Here is a 12,570-nt window from a genome sequence, read left to right on the forward strand (position 1 = left end):
TTTAGTGTAACTATAGTATAGAAACCTGATGATAAGGCTTTGTAGTTCAGGCTGCCTACCCTGCAGTGACTGGTTAAGTGTCAAGTGTTGTTATTGTAATAGAGTCAGACAGTAGGTGTTCTCCTTAAGGAGAGATTGCCAATGAAGGCCACCTTATTGTAATAGAGGACATATAGTCTATATTCTTCAAAGGAATATGTACTCCATGAGTACACAGAATACAGAATACTATAACTTGACTATATTTCAATTATGGAAAGACATATACCTTATGCGATCATTATTTTTATATTTTGGGATGTAGGATATGTAACATGGTTTTTTTTCCTTGCAATCAATGAAAATGAGGCTGAATTGAAATCCTTTGGGGGTTTGAATTCTATGGGGTCTGATTGCTTGAAAAATATACTGCAATACAACTGAAATGTAGTATGTTGGTAATATGGAGCATTTGTAGTTGAGCCTGCCTCCAACAAAGTGTAATACAGATTATTTGGTTACAGCATTGGGAGTCGCAGAGAGGCTCCATGCTGTCCTAGAAACAAATCAAAGTCTATGGGTGAGGTTATGCCACCACCAATCACAGGTGTTGGCAGCAGAAATCTGTACTACACAGAACAGACCCAAAAGAATATACTCACCATAATCATGAGCAATATCTGACCAGTCATTAAATAAATCTCAGACCAGACCCATTAAACAATTTAGACCACAGATAAATATAGTAGATACTTCAGACCAGAGTCCATAACTAGAAACCCAAGGACAGACTATGTAAACATATTAATATAACAATCTGGCTCTCATCACAGCACTGTCCTCTGAATACATGGCTTGTATCAGACCAAACATTTGTCCAAGTAAAAGATCCTGCACACATTTAAAATCATAACACATCAAAGTATAAAGTTTTATAAAGTGTAAACAATGAATCACAGCAAAAGTGTCAAAACCTCAATGTGCCTCAAAATATCTGGTAAAAATTTTTGCTAACATTTATAAAATCTGTCATTGCTCCCCAACCCCCATTTAATGGTGTCTCACATCTATTTATCAGCCTCTTGTCTAGCTACTGGGCAAAGATATACAGTAAGAACAAATAATAGATATAAATATTTGTGTACTGGATATTTATTATTAATTAGAATAAAGAAAGGAGTTCTTGAAGGAGTTATTTGTATATTTGTAAAATGAGTTTCTAGGGAATTTTTTGTTATATACTTTAGAAACATCATATTATTTATAAGTATCATCAACAATTGCCTGACAGATTATCTGTTAAAGGCATTTATGTTTAGTATTTGTAGGTGTGATGATGGAGAGGTAAGGAAAATTTTCTACAACCTGTTCCACTAGGGGATTCAGGAAAATATGCAAATTTTTTTCCAGCTAAGGAAAACAATGCCTCTTTAGCTACCTTTAATTTGCTGCGGCAAAGAGTGGTCATACCAAATATTAATTTGATTTCGTTTTTTCAGTTTGCATAAACCTGGTTATCCTATCAGTCTTGTCAGGCTTCAAGGGTAGTGGACCCGACACCTGGGAGCGGAGTCTAAGTAGCACCCCGGTTTTCAACAGAGCCCGATGCAAAGCGGGTTGGACTTGTTGCGTGCGGTGTGGTACTACCAGGTCGCACCACAGGTGCGACTCTGTCTGTGGTGGTGGCCGAGGGGAGGTACAGAGTCTTGGGGCAGACCTGTTGTCGGGGATAGGCAGGTGGTCCATATAAGAAGCACAGGATCAATGTCAGAGGCGGAGCACAAGGTCAGGGCAGGCAGCGGAGAAGCGAGATCAGGAACAGAACCGAGTCACAACAGGAAATCAGTCTAAACTACGGGGTCCCAGGAGCACTCATGACAAGTCACCTTTGCTTTATGAAACCATACAACTATACCCTAAGGCAGTGATGGCAAACCTTTTAGAGACTGAGTGCCCAAACTACAACCAAGACCTTCTTTTTTATCGCAAAGTGCCAACTCAGAAATGTAATTTGTGATTTATACTCCCTTCTCTGTCACAGCTTTTATTCATATCAGCACCTGAGGACACTAATAAAGCTGAAAATAGAAGAAATTTGAATGATCATTGTAACTTCCCTCCAGGGTCCGGAGCTACAATGATAATCCAGTTCTGTTCACACCTTCCCACTCTTCCAGTGGTCCCAGGTAGCACTGTGACTTTAAAATAGCTCTGTGCACAGCAAGTCCTGGGCTGTTTGGGACTGTAGGAAGATACCTGGAGTCCTCTCTGGTGATGGCCTGAGTGCCCACAGAAAGGGCTCTGAGTGCCACCTCTGGCACCAGTGCCATAGGTTAGCCACCACTGCTCTAAAGCTTAATAATGTTATGTGGTCATATTCGTATATATAGTGAATCACACCCAAAAATAAATATTAGAACTACAATGTACTTGTATTTTTTGGGGCTACATTTTAAGATGTTTTATTACCCCTCTTTGGTAGTAGCCATGGCCATTGTCTATTTCATCAATGCGTTTGCTCAGCTAATGAATAAAAACATACAGGAGACAAAAATTTGTTTGTGTACTCGATAGACTCATTATTAATTATAACAATTAGAGATGAAGGAGTTATTTTTATATTTCTAACAGGAGCTTCAAGGGAATTTCTTACTCCAAATGAAAAAAAAGGAAACACATAAATATTAGATGCAGTGTACTATTATCAAGCACTATGCTTACAGCAAGGGGCTCACAACTGTTAAATCATTTATGTGTAAGTATATAGAAGTTTAAGGTAGAAGTAATAATAAAACAATGTGAATGAACGATAATTCTTAATTATTCTTATATTTGGCATTTCCTAATTCCTTCTTCTATTTTGTCTGAAGCCTCAGAAGAACACAAGATGATATTTAGAAATCAGAGTTCGGTGATGGAGTTCACACTCAGTGGTCTCTCGCACTCATATGAATCTCATATAATTTTCTTTGTACTTTTTCTAATTCTATATTTAGCAACTATATCAGGAAACCTGGCTATTATAACTGCAGTTCATATAGATTCACATCTTCGCTCACCTATGTATTTCTTCCTTAGTAACTTGTCTGTTTTAGACATCTGTTACTCCACGGTCACCATACCAAAGATGCTTATTAATATCCTTTCAGAAAGAAAGACAATCTCATTCAACCAATGCATATCTCAGCTCTTCTTTCTCCATTTATTTGGTGGCACAGAGTGCTTCCTACTCACTGTCATGGCATATGATCGTTATGTGGCCATTTGTAACCCTCTACGGTATCACATAGTCATGAATCACAGGTTTTGTTTCTGGTTGGTGGTGGTAAGTTGGGTTGCAGGCTTCCTGCACTCTTTCACTCAGGCTTTTCTCACTTACCAGCTTCCATTTTGTGGTCCAAACAAAATCAACCACTTCTTCTGTGATGTTCACCCCCTGGCTGTGCTTGCCTGTAGTGACACATTCTTTATAGACATGTTCATCATTGCCAACAGCGGAATGATTTCCCTTGCTTGTTTTGTTGTGTTACTGTTTTCCTACCTTGGTATTATTACAACAATATTAAAGATTCATTCATCAGAAGGAAGACAGAAGGCTTTTTCTACCTGTGCTTCGCATCTGTTGGTTGTTACATTCTTTTTTGGGCCATGTGTATTCATCTATTTAAGACCCCCTGTAAATTATCCAGCAGATAAGATCATATCTGTGCTGTATACAGTGTTGACCCCTTTACTAAACCCAATTATATACACACTACGAAACCAGGAGGTCAAGAACACAATCAGAAAGTCTTTTAGAAACAAAATTTTTCCATGTTATGCAACCAAGATACATATCAAAAATCAAAAATAATTACTTGATTTATATTTGTTTTGATATTAGATTTAGATTTGTATTTAACATTTTCATTGTCATCATCTTTAGCCCAGAACCTTTTTAATAATTTTTTAATACCATTCAGTGGAATGCTTGACAACTTAATCAATTTTCATTAGAATGTCTTTTTAAGTATGAAATATCAAAAATAAACTCTGTTTATCTTTAGTATGGGCATTTTTGGACATGAAAATAGTTAATATAGGGTGTAACCTAGCTGCCAAACAGAGGGGAATCTTCCACTGCTGCTCTGCTGTACAGTGGTTAATCATTTAGCTTGAATAATCAATCAGCAGGCAGTTTCTAAACCAGGAGATCCTTGAGTACCAGCAAATACCATTTTTGGCTTCATTCAGACCTGTACAAGAACGTTTACAGCCAAGGCTTAGCATTATTCACAAGCCAGGGACTCAAGTAGCAGGCTGTGCCCAGGCAGCACCCACTTCCTGTCGGAGCTATTCTATTTCCCATGAACAGACAGCCTTAAAGAGTGCTGGAATCTGCCATTATCTAAAACCAGCAAGGGGCCAAAGAGGCTATTGTACTACATCTAATGTACCATAGGAGGGTGGTGTACCATACGTCGAACTTTGAGGCAGATGGGCTACAGCAGCAGAAGACCACACCGGATGCCACTCCTTTCAGCTAAGAACAGGAAACTGAGGCTACAATTTGCACAAGCTCATCGAAATTGGACAGTAGAAGATTGGAAAAACGTTGCCTGGTCTGATGAGTTTCGATTTCTGCTGCGACATTCGGATGGTAGGGTCAGAATTTGGCGCCAACAACATGAAAGCATGGATCTATCCTGCCTTGTATCAACCGTTCAGGCTGGTGGTGGTGTGTCATGGTGTGGGGAATATTTTCTTGGCACTCTTTGGGCCCCTTGGTACCAATTGAGCACACAGCCTACCTGAGTATTGTTGCTGACCATGTCCATCCATTTATGACCACAATGTACCCAACGTCTGATGGCTACTTTCAGCAGGATAATGCGCCATGTCATAAAGCTGGAATCATCTCAGACTGGTTTCTTGAACATGACAATGAGTTCACTGTACTCATATGGCCTCCACAGTCACCAGATCTCAATCCAATAGAGCATCTTTGGGATGTGGTGGAAAGGGAGATTCGCATCATGGATGTGCAGCCGACAAATCTGCGGCAACTGTGTGATGCCATCATGTCAATATGGACCAAAATCTCTGAGGAATGCTTCCAGCACCTTGTTGAATCTATGCCACGAAGAATTGAGGCAGTTCTGAAGGCAAAAGGGGGTCCAACCCGTTACTAGCATGGTGTACCTAATAAAGTGGCCGGTGAGTGTATATATACAGTACAGACCAATAGTTTGGACACACCATCTCATTCAAAGAGATTTCTGTATTTTCATGATTATTGTAGATTCACACCTAAGGCATCAAAACTATTAATTAACACATTTGGAATTATATACTTAACAAATAAGTGTTAAACAACTGAAGATATGTCTAGATTCTTCAAAGTTACTCAGAGATGTTGAGCTCCGTTCACGTGACCCAAAGTTCAGGGCCGACCGGAAGTGCTAGACATCGCCCTGCTCGCTCTGCTACGATCTGGCAGCCAGGGGACACCAGGGGGAGGAGAATGCCTGTGCCGAGAGTGGGGCACGGACGAAGGGGAACAGGAAGTGGGTGCAGCAGGGGGAATCTTTTTGGCAGCCACCCACATTGTGATCAATGCTGGGAAAGGGCTGGGGCTGAAACAGGAGGAGGGGCCTACACTGCGCCGTGGCCTACCTCCCTGGAATCCAAAAGAGTCCTCTTTATCAGGAGATGGCTGCAGCAGCAGCCGACCCAGCCGCTCGGTGATCCAACAGTTCCTGCAGCCAGCCAGACCTTTCTTTCTCCACACGGTCCATCATCAGAGCTGTGCTCATCCTGAAATTGCACAGCAGAGTTTCATCCTGACTTTTGAAAATGTCCATTGTCCCTTATATTTCCACATTGCCCCTCCTCTGCAGTTTCCAAGCCACCAAATGGCTACCACCTGCTTTTACCCACCAGAAAACCCCACTGACCTGTCACTGACCTCTCTCTCCCTTCCCGCAGTCCTAAGCTCTTAAACCCTTCAGTGCTTCTAAAGCAAATGGAATGGAGATTTGACCAGTGGAAATATGTGCTTTGGTCTGATGAGTCCAAATTTGAGATCTTTGGTTGCAACCACCGTGTGTGACACAGAAAAGGTGAACAAATGGACTCTACATGCCTGGTTCCCACTGTGAAGCATGGAGGAGGAAGTGTAATGGTGTTGGGGTGCTTTGTTGGTGGGTATACTAAACCAGCATGGATACCACAGCCTCTTGCAGCGGCATGCTATTCCATCCGGTTTGCGTTTAGTTGGACCATCATTTATTTTTCAAGAAGACAATGGGGGTCATTTACTAAGGGCCCGATTCGCGTTTTCCCGACGTGTTACCCGAATATTTCCGATTTGCGCCGATTTCCCCTGAATTGCCCCGGGATTTTGGCGCACGCGATCGGATTGTGGCGCATCAGCGCTGGCATGCACGCAACGGAAATTGGGGGGCGTGGCAGAACGAAAACCCGACGGATTCGGAAAAACCGCCGCATTTAAAAAAAATCTGTCGCGGAGCTTGCACTTACCTTCACTCAGCCTGGCTCGGTGAACTCCAGCGCGTTCCGATGCTTTTCAGCGCAGCACCGCCCCTTGGTGGACGGCGGAGGAAATACCTTAATGAATCCCGGCCAGACCTGAATCCAGCGCACAGAATGCGCCGCTGGATCGCGAATGGACCGGGTAAGTAAATCTGCCCCAATGACTCTAAACCCACCTCCAGGCTGTGTAAGGTGTGGAGGTGTTTTGTTGGTGACACTATTGGGGATTTATTCAAAATTGAAGGTAAACTAAACCAGCATGGATACCACAGCCTCTTGCAGCATCATGCTATTCCATCCGGTTTGCATTTAGTAGGACCATCATTTATTTTTCAACAAGACAATGACCCTAAACCCACCTCAAGGCTGTGTCAGGGCCAGCTGACCTGGCCTCCATAGTCACCAGACCTGAACCCAATCAAAATGGTTTTGGGTGAGTTGGACAGCAGAGTGAAGGCAAAAGGGCTAACAAGTGCTAAGCATCTCTGGGAACTCCTTAAAGACTGTTGGAAGACCATTTCAGGTGACTACCCCTCGAAGCTCATCAAAAGAATGCCCAAAGTGTTCAAGGCAGTAATCAAAGCAAAAGGTGGCTACTTTGAAGAACCTAGAATATAAGATATTTTCAGGTGTTTCACACTTTTTGTTAAGTACATAATTCCACATTACAATTTTTATAATCAGGAAATGCAGAAGGTGTGTCCAAACTTTGGGTCTGAAAAGAAAGTCCAAGCAGCACATATAAAAATGATAATGACGGTTGGGTGCACGCCTAATAGGGCCGGGCGTCAGGTCCTCGAAGGTATCCAAATAGAAAAAACGCAGCACTCCAGAGTAGAAGTAAAAAGTGTAGATTCCTCTTTATTGCATATCCCAAAACAGCAGAAACGTTTCGGCTCAGTGCGAGCCTTCTTCAAGCCAAGTGACAAGTGCATGCAGTGCATATATATACAGGTACAAGTAAATCACATGATCAAACACAATTAGGTCACGTGATCATGTAAATACATCCCACTTTTTAAACAATGCATGTTATATATGCATCGGTGAAATCAATACATGTTTATAAGTAAATTAATCCATAGTGTTGTCCATTACATGAAAATTGATTAAAGTGCCAGTGCATTTTGATGTAGTGTAAGCTGTGCAACATAATACCATGAAGTGCCAGTTTTCGATAAAAACATAAAATGGTCAGAGTGGGCCATCGACAACTCACCACCTCACACGCTTTAGGCAGGCTTCAGAAAAAAGTTCAAAGAACATAGTATACACATAGTTGGAACGCACACGTCATATTAGTGCGCGCGCATGCGCCCCAGCAGCCGCGGCACCACTGGTTGTCAAAGCAACCCATGACGTCATCCCCAAACAATAATATAGATGTTAAGACCGATTGTGGATACTGTTCATGCCGGTATATAGAATCCAGCACTGCAAATATGTACTTAGTGGTATCGGTAATTGTTGGTGTTATGGCAGGGGGACAACAGGGCCAATAGTACCCACCGACACCAAGGGCATAGTGTGGAGCATGTGCGCGGTGTGCGCCTCACCCCCGAAGGGGTGAGGACCCACAGCTGTGGAGTGTCCACAGCGCCCCGATCGTCACATGTACAACCTAGGCGCTATGGGGGCACTCCATGCACCGCCACCATCCAAAGTGCAAAAAAATGCACAGTGCCACCCATAACCATATTAACACCATGCAAATAGATATGAACCAAAGGACAAAATTAACAGCTCCTGCGGTCTGAATGGGAGAACATTGACAATCATGTAAAGCGTGGTGACATAAAAAATGCTTAGGTGATAGAGATGGCTTCAAACATTCATTTAATCTGTAAAAAAAGAAAAAAGTATAAGTGGGTTGTCATGAATAAATAAAGCACTATGCCACTAAAGCCTATAACCTGATGGTAAGGAACAGACCCCACACCCAAATATGGATAAACCACCCCCTCAAACTCTCATATGCCACTCACTTTAAAATCAACATTTAAGCCTTTGGGTTTAAGGGTGTCAAGGGTGAAAATCCACTGTAGTTCCCGTTTTTTGAGGAGCCGTTCCCTGGCGCCTCCCCTCCGGGGTGGTGGTATATGGTCGATCAGTTGAAACCAAAGGTGTTTCTCCAGGTGGCCTGTCTCAACAAAGTTTTGGAGACTGGAAGATCTTTCCTTTTCACACGGATGGTATACCTGTGTTGGTTAAACCTGGTTTTAAACTCCAAGGTAGTCTCTCCTACATAGAAGAGGCCACAGGGACAACTCAATAAATAAATGACAAACGTGCTGTCACATGCCAAATAGTGTTTGATTTGGTGTTCCACACTGTTGCATGAGAAGTATGATCCTTTGTTCATCTGTTTGCAGTTGATGCAGTTATAGCAAGGAAATGATCCCTTTCTGGGTTGTCCGAATATCCCCATTCTAACCACCTAACCACCCGGTCTATCTAACCACCCGGTCACGGATACATTGGGATTTACGGTAAGAGAAGAGAGGCGGGTTCTTGAATTCGGGGACTGACACATTACTCATCGATAGTTTAGACCAATGCTTACGTATAATTTTTGCTATGGCATTGCTTTGTTCATTGTAGGTAGAAACAAAAGGCAGTCTAGTTAGTTTTTGTTTGTTAATTTTAGGAATAAGTAAGTCCTTTCTGTCCACCAAATCAGTTTTGGCCAGGTTATTGGAAACTACCGCCCGTGGATACCCCCGTTGAATAAATTTTTGGGCCATGTTATTAATGTTCTTTTTACATTTAGCGGGGTCACTAGTGATACGCTTGGCTCTCAGTAGTTGGCTATATGGTAGGGATTTGATCATCCCCCGTGAATGATGACTCGTATAAATATTAGTCTCCAGTGTCCCATCAACCTGTGTGACTAACACGTCAAGAAATTGTAATTCTTCATATGAGTACACTACTGTAAATTTGATAGATTCATCGATAGTATTGAGGAAATTATGGAAATTCAGTAGTTCCTGTACCGTCCCTGTCCAAAGGAGGAAGATGTCGTCTATATACCTCCACCAACGCAGACAATGTTGGCCCCCATAGCTACACTCATGAGCTGCATGTAAAAGTCGTCCCCAAAGAGGAAGTAGTTATTTCTTAGAACCACCTCCAACAGTTTAAGTATGAACTGTAGTGACTCAGATGTCAGTCCCTTGTTAATCAACTATCGTCTTACTGCATTTAGTCCCCTGTCATGATCAATGGAAGTATACAGAGATACAACATCAAATGACACCAACAGAACATTTTGTCTCATGTCAATGTTTGCTATAGCCAGCTTGTTAATAAAGTCAGAAGTATCCTGTATATAGGAAGAACCTGAAGTTGCAAGATCACGTAACACTCTGTCTAAAAATGTAGCTATATTGCAAAAAATGGACCCACTCCCAGATACAATGGGTCTGCCCTGGGGGGATGTCAGAAACTTGTGAATTTTGGGTAATACATACAAAATCGGGGTAGTTGGATGTTCCACTATAAGGAATCTATCCAAGTCATTGTCGATAATTGCATTTTGTAAACCCTCGTCCAGGATACCCTTTATCAGCCTAGCTATTCTAAATTTCGGGTCGGAGTTAATGCATTGGTACGCCTGTTTGTCTGACAGCTGTCTGCGTATCTCCCAAAAATGAGATGCTCACTAAAATTACATGTACTTCTCTTTTGGATTAAATTTATGGAAAATGTAAAAAGTTAATGCTAAGGTAAAATTATATCAGGAAATTAGGTAAAGTAGAAGTATGTAATGATGATTTCCTCATATGAAACAATATTTTGAAATAAAAGACAAAAACTGTGGCCAGTATCTAGTCACCCAGACTGTGGACCCTGCAAAGTTGAGCAGGTTTGACAAAGACAATTGCAGGGCCATTTGGAGAACCACCACTGATGCACCGCCGGAACAGCGGAAGCCATGCAGTATTGCACAGTGTGAACAGGTCTTGAATGCTCATCAGCCCATGTGGTCTCAGAAACTGAAAGCAAAAAAGCAGCCACTTCATGCAATCTCCTGCAAATCATATATTCCTTGGTAAAATGAGTGCTGACGCCAGGAAAAAAAACAGTAAATTATGGGACAGAATTCACAGACTAGAGATAAGGAACAAAGGCTTAATATGATGTACTTTCATACCTCCAGCATATTTCACTTGAGTATTCAGTTCTGTAAGGAGGTTAGACTATGCAAAAACTGTCTGTAAAGAGTGATTCAAAATTGTATTAGCTTATTATGGAGTATGGGTGGTAATATTGATTTTCACACATTGCTACAAAAACAGAACAAGAAACATTTTGCCTTAATAAAGTATATCATAAAATTTACTTTTATTATCTACACTAATTGTTTATGGGTTAATAGGCTCAAAACATTAGTTATGCTTTAAAATTATTCTGACAATATTTGACGAAAAAACCCTAACCCCGAAAGGAAGTGTAAACTTTATGCCCTAGAAAGACATCAGCATCATGAAAGAGAAAACTTCTCATTTGCGTCAGGTACACAGGTGTAAAACAGCTCAGAAGAAACTCTACACTTACAATGAATCATCTAAGCCTCGTTCATTTGTGGATAGGTATGTTATAACATTTTTTACTGTTTGATATTACCCTTTTGGTTTATCTTTTTTTAGAAAATAACCAAAGTTATGCTTTATAAAAAATAATAGTGGTATTACAAATGTACTATCATTAGTAAACTGCATTTTCATCAGAAACAGATTTCATCCATTTAACGTAACCATGAAGAAATCTTGAGATTACATTGTGGAAATCATATAAAAATCAACCTAACTTTTCACTATGCACTACGTAGAATTATTTGTTTCTAACACTGCAAGTCAAAATTACATTTGTCTTTGTTCTTTTATTGCTGGCAATAATTTACATGCATTTCTTTATTTTTTTATTAGTTTTCACTACAACTCGATGTCAAGTGTTCCAGGATCGTCAGATAAGAACAAGTGAAGGACAAAAAGTGATCATCTCCTGTCGTCAGAATATTACTAGTCATGATTTCATGTTCTGGTAGAAAAAAGGAAGGGATGGAAGACTTGTATTTCTTTCTAGTGGATATGATGGCACAAGTGATGCTGGATCATTTCTAATGTCAGTACTTCCTAAGGAGAGGACAACCCATCTGCAGAAGACTCATGCTTTGCCCGAAGACATTGCAGAATACTATTGTGCTTTGAGAGACACAGTGTTCTCATTTAGTGTAACTATAGTATAAAAACCTGATGATAAGGCTTTGTAGTTCAGGCTGCAGTGACTGGTAACTGTGTCAAGTGTTGTGTTGTTATTGTAAAGCAACAGACACACCTTGTCGAATTATTCAATGAAATATGCATTCCACGAGTATATTTCTAAAGTATACAGTATATTACACTTTTACTATATCTCAATTATGGAAAGACATAAACCTTATGGGGTCATTATTTTTATGATTTGGGATGTTTATTTTTACTTGCAATGATTGAAAAGGAGGCTGAATTGAAAGGATGTTTGAATTCTATGGGGTCTGAATGCTTGAACAATATACTGCAATACAACTGAAATGTAGTATGTTGGTAATATGGAGCATGTGTAGTAGAGCCTGCCTCCAACAAAGTGTAATCCAGATTATTTGGTGACAGCATTGGGAGTCTCAGAGAAGCTCCATGCTGTCCTAGAAACAAATCAAAGTCTATGGGTGAGGTCATGCCACCACCAATCACAGGTGTTGGCCGCAGAACTACATCTGTACTACACAGAACAGACCCAAAATAATCTACTCACCATACTCATGAGCAATATCTGAGCAGTCATTAAATAAATCTCAGACCAGACCCATTAAACAATTTAGACCACAGATAAATAGATACTTTAGACCAGAGTCCATAACTGGAGACCACAGGACAGACTATGTAAACATATTTATAACTCACATACTGACATTAACATAAAGCAACTAACAATCTGGCTCTCTTCACAGCATTGGCCTCTGACTACATGGCTTGTATCAGACCAAACATTTGTCCAAGTAAAAGATCCTGCACA

At 40.8% G+C, this 12,570-nt stretch overlaps 1 protein-coding gene across 1 annotated transcript; it reads left to right on the forward strand.

Moving 5' to 3' along the window:
* The first annotated feature begins 2,866 nt into the window (after window positions 1-2,866).
* Window positions 2,867-3,832, forward strand: LOC140117947 (olfactory receptor 4E2-like). The gene has a single exon (XM_072135249.1). It carries the CDS (start codon window positions 2,867-2,869, stop codon window positions 3,830-3,832), a length of 966 nt encoding a protein of 321 aa, XP_071991350.1.
* The last annotated feature ends 8,738 nt before the right edge of the window (window positions 3,833-12,570 follow it).

This window comes from Engystomops pustulosus, chromosome 1 (genome assembly GCF_040894005.1).
Source record: "Engystomops pustulosus chromosome 1, aEngPut4.maternal, whole genome shotgun sequence".
Classification (NCBI taxonomy): Eukaryota; Metazoa; Chordata; class Amphibia; order Anura; family Leptodactylidae; genus Engystomops; species Engystomops pustulosus.

Excerpts from the sequence above, each read along its gene's own strand:
- LOC140117947 (XM_072135249.1), top strand. The coding sequence starts at position 2,867 with ATGATATTTAGAAATCAGAGTTCGGTGATGGAGTTCACACTCAGTGGT.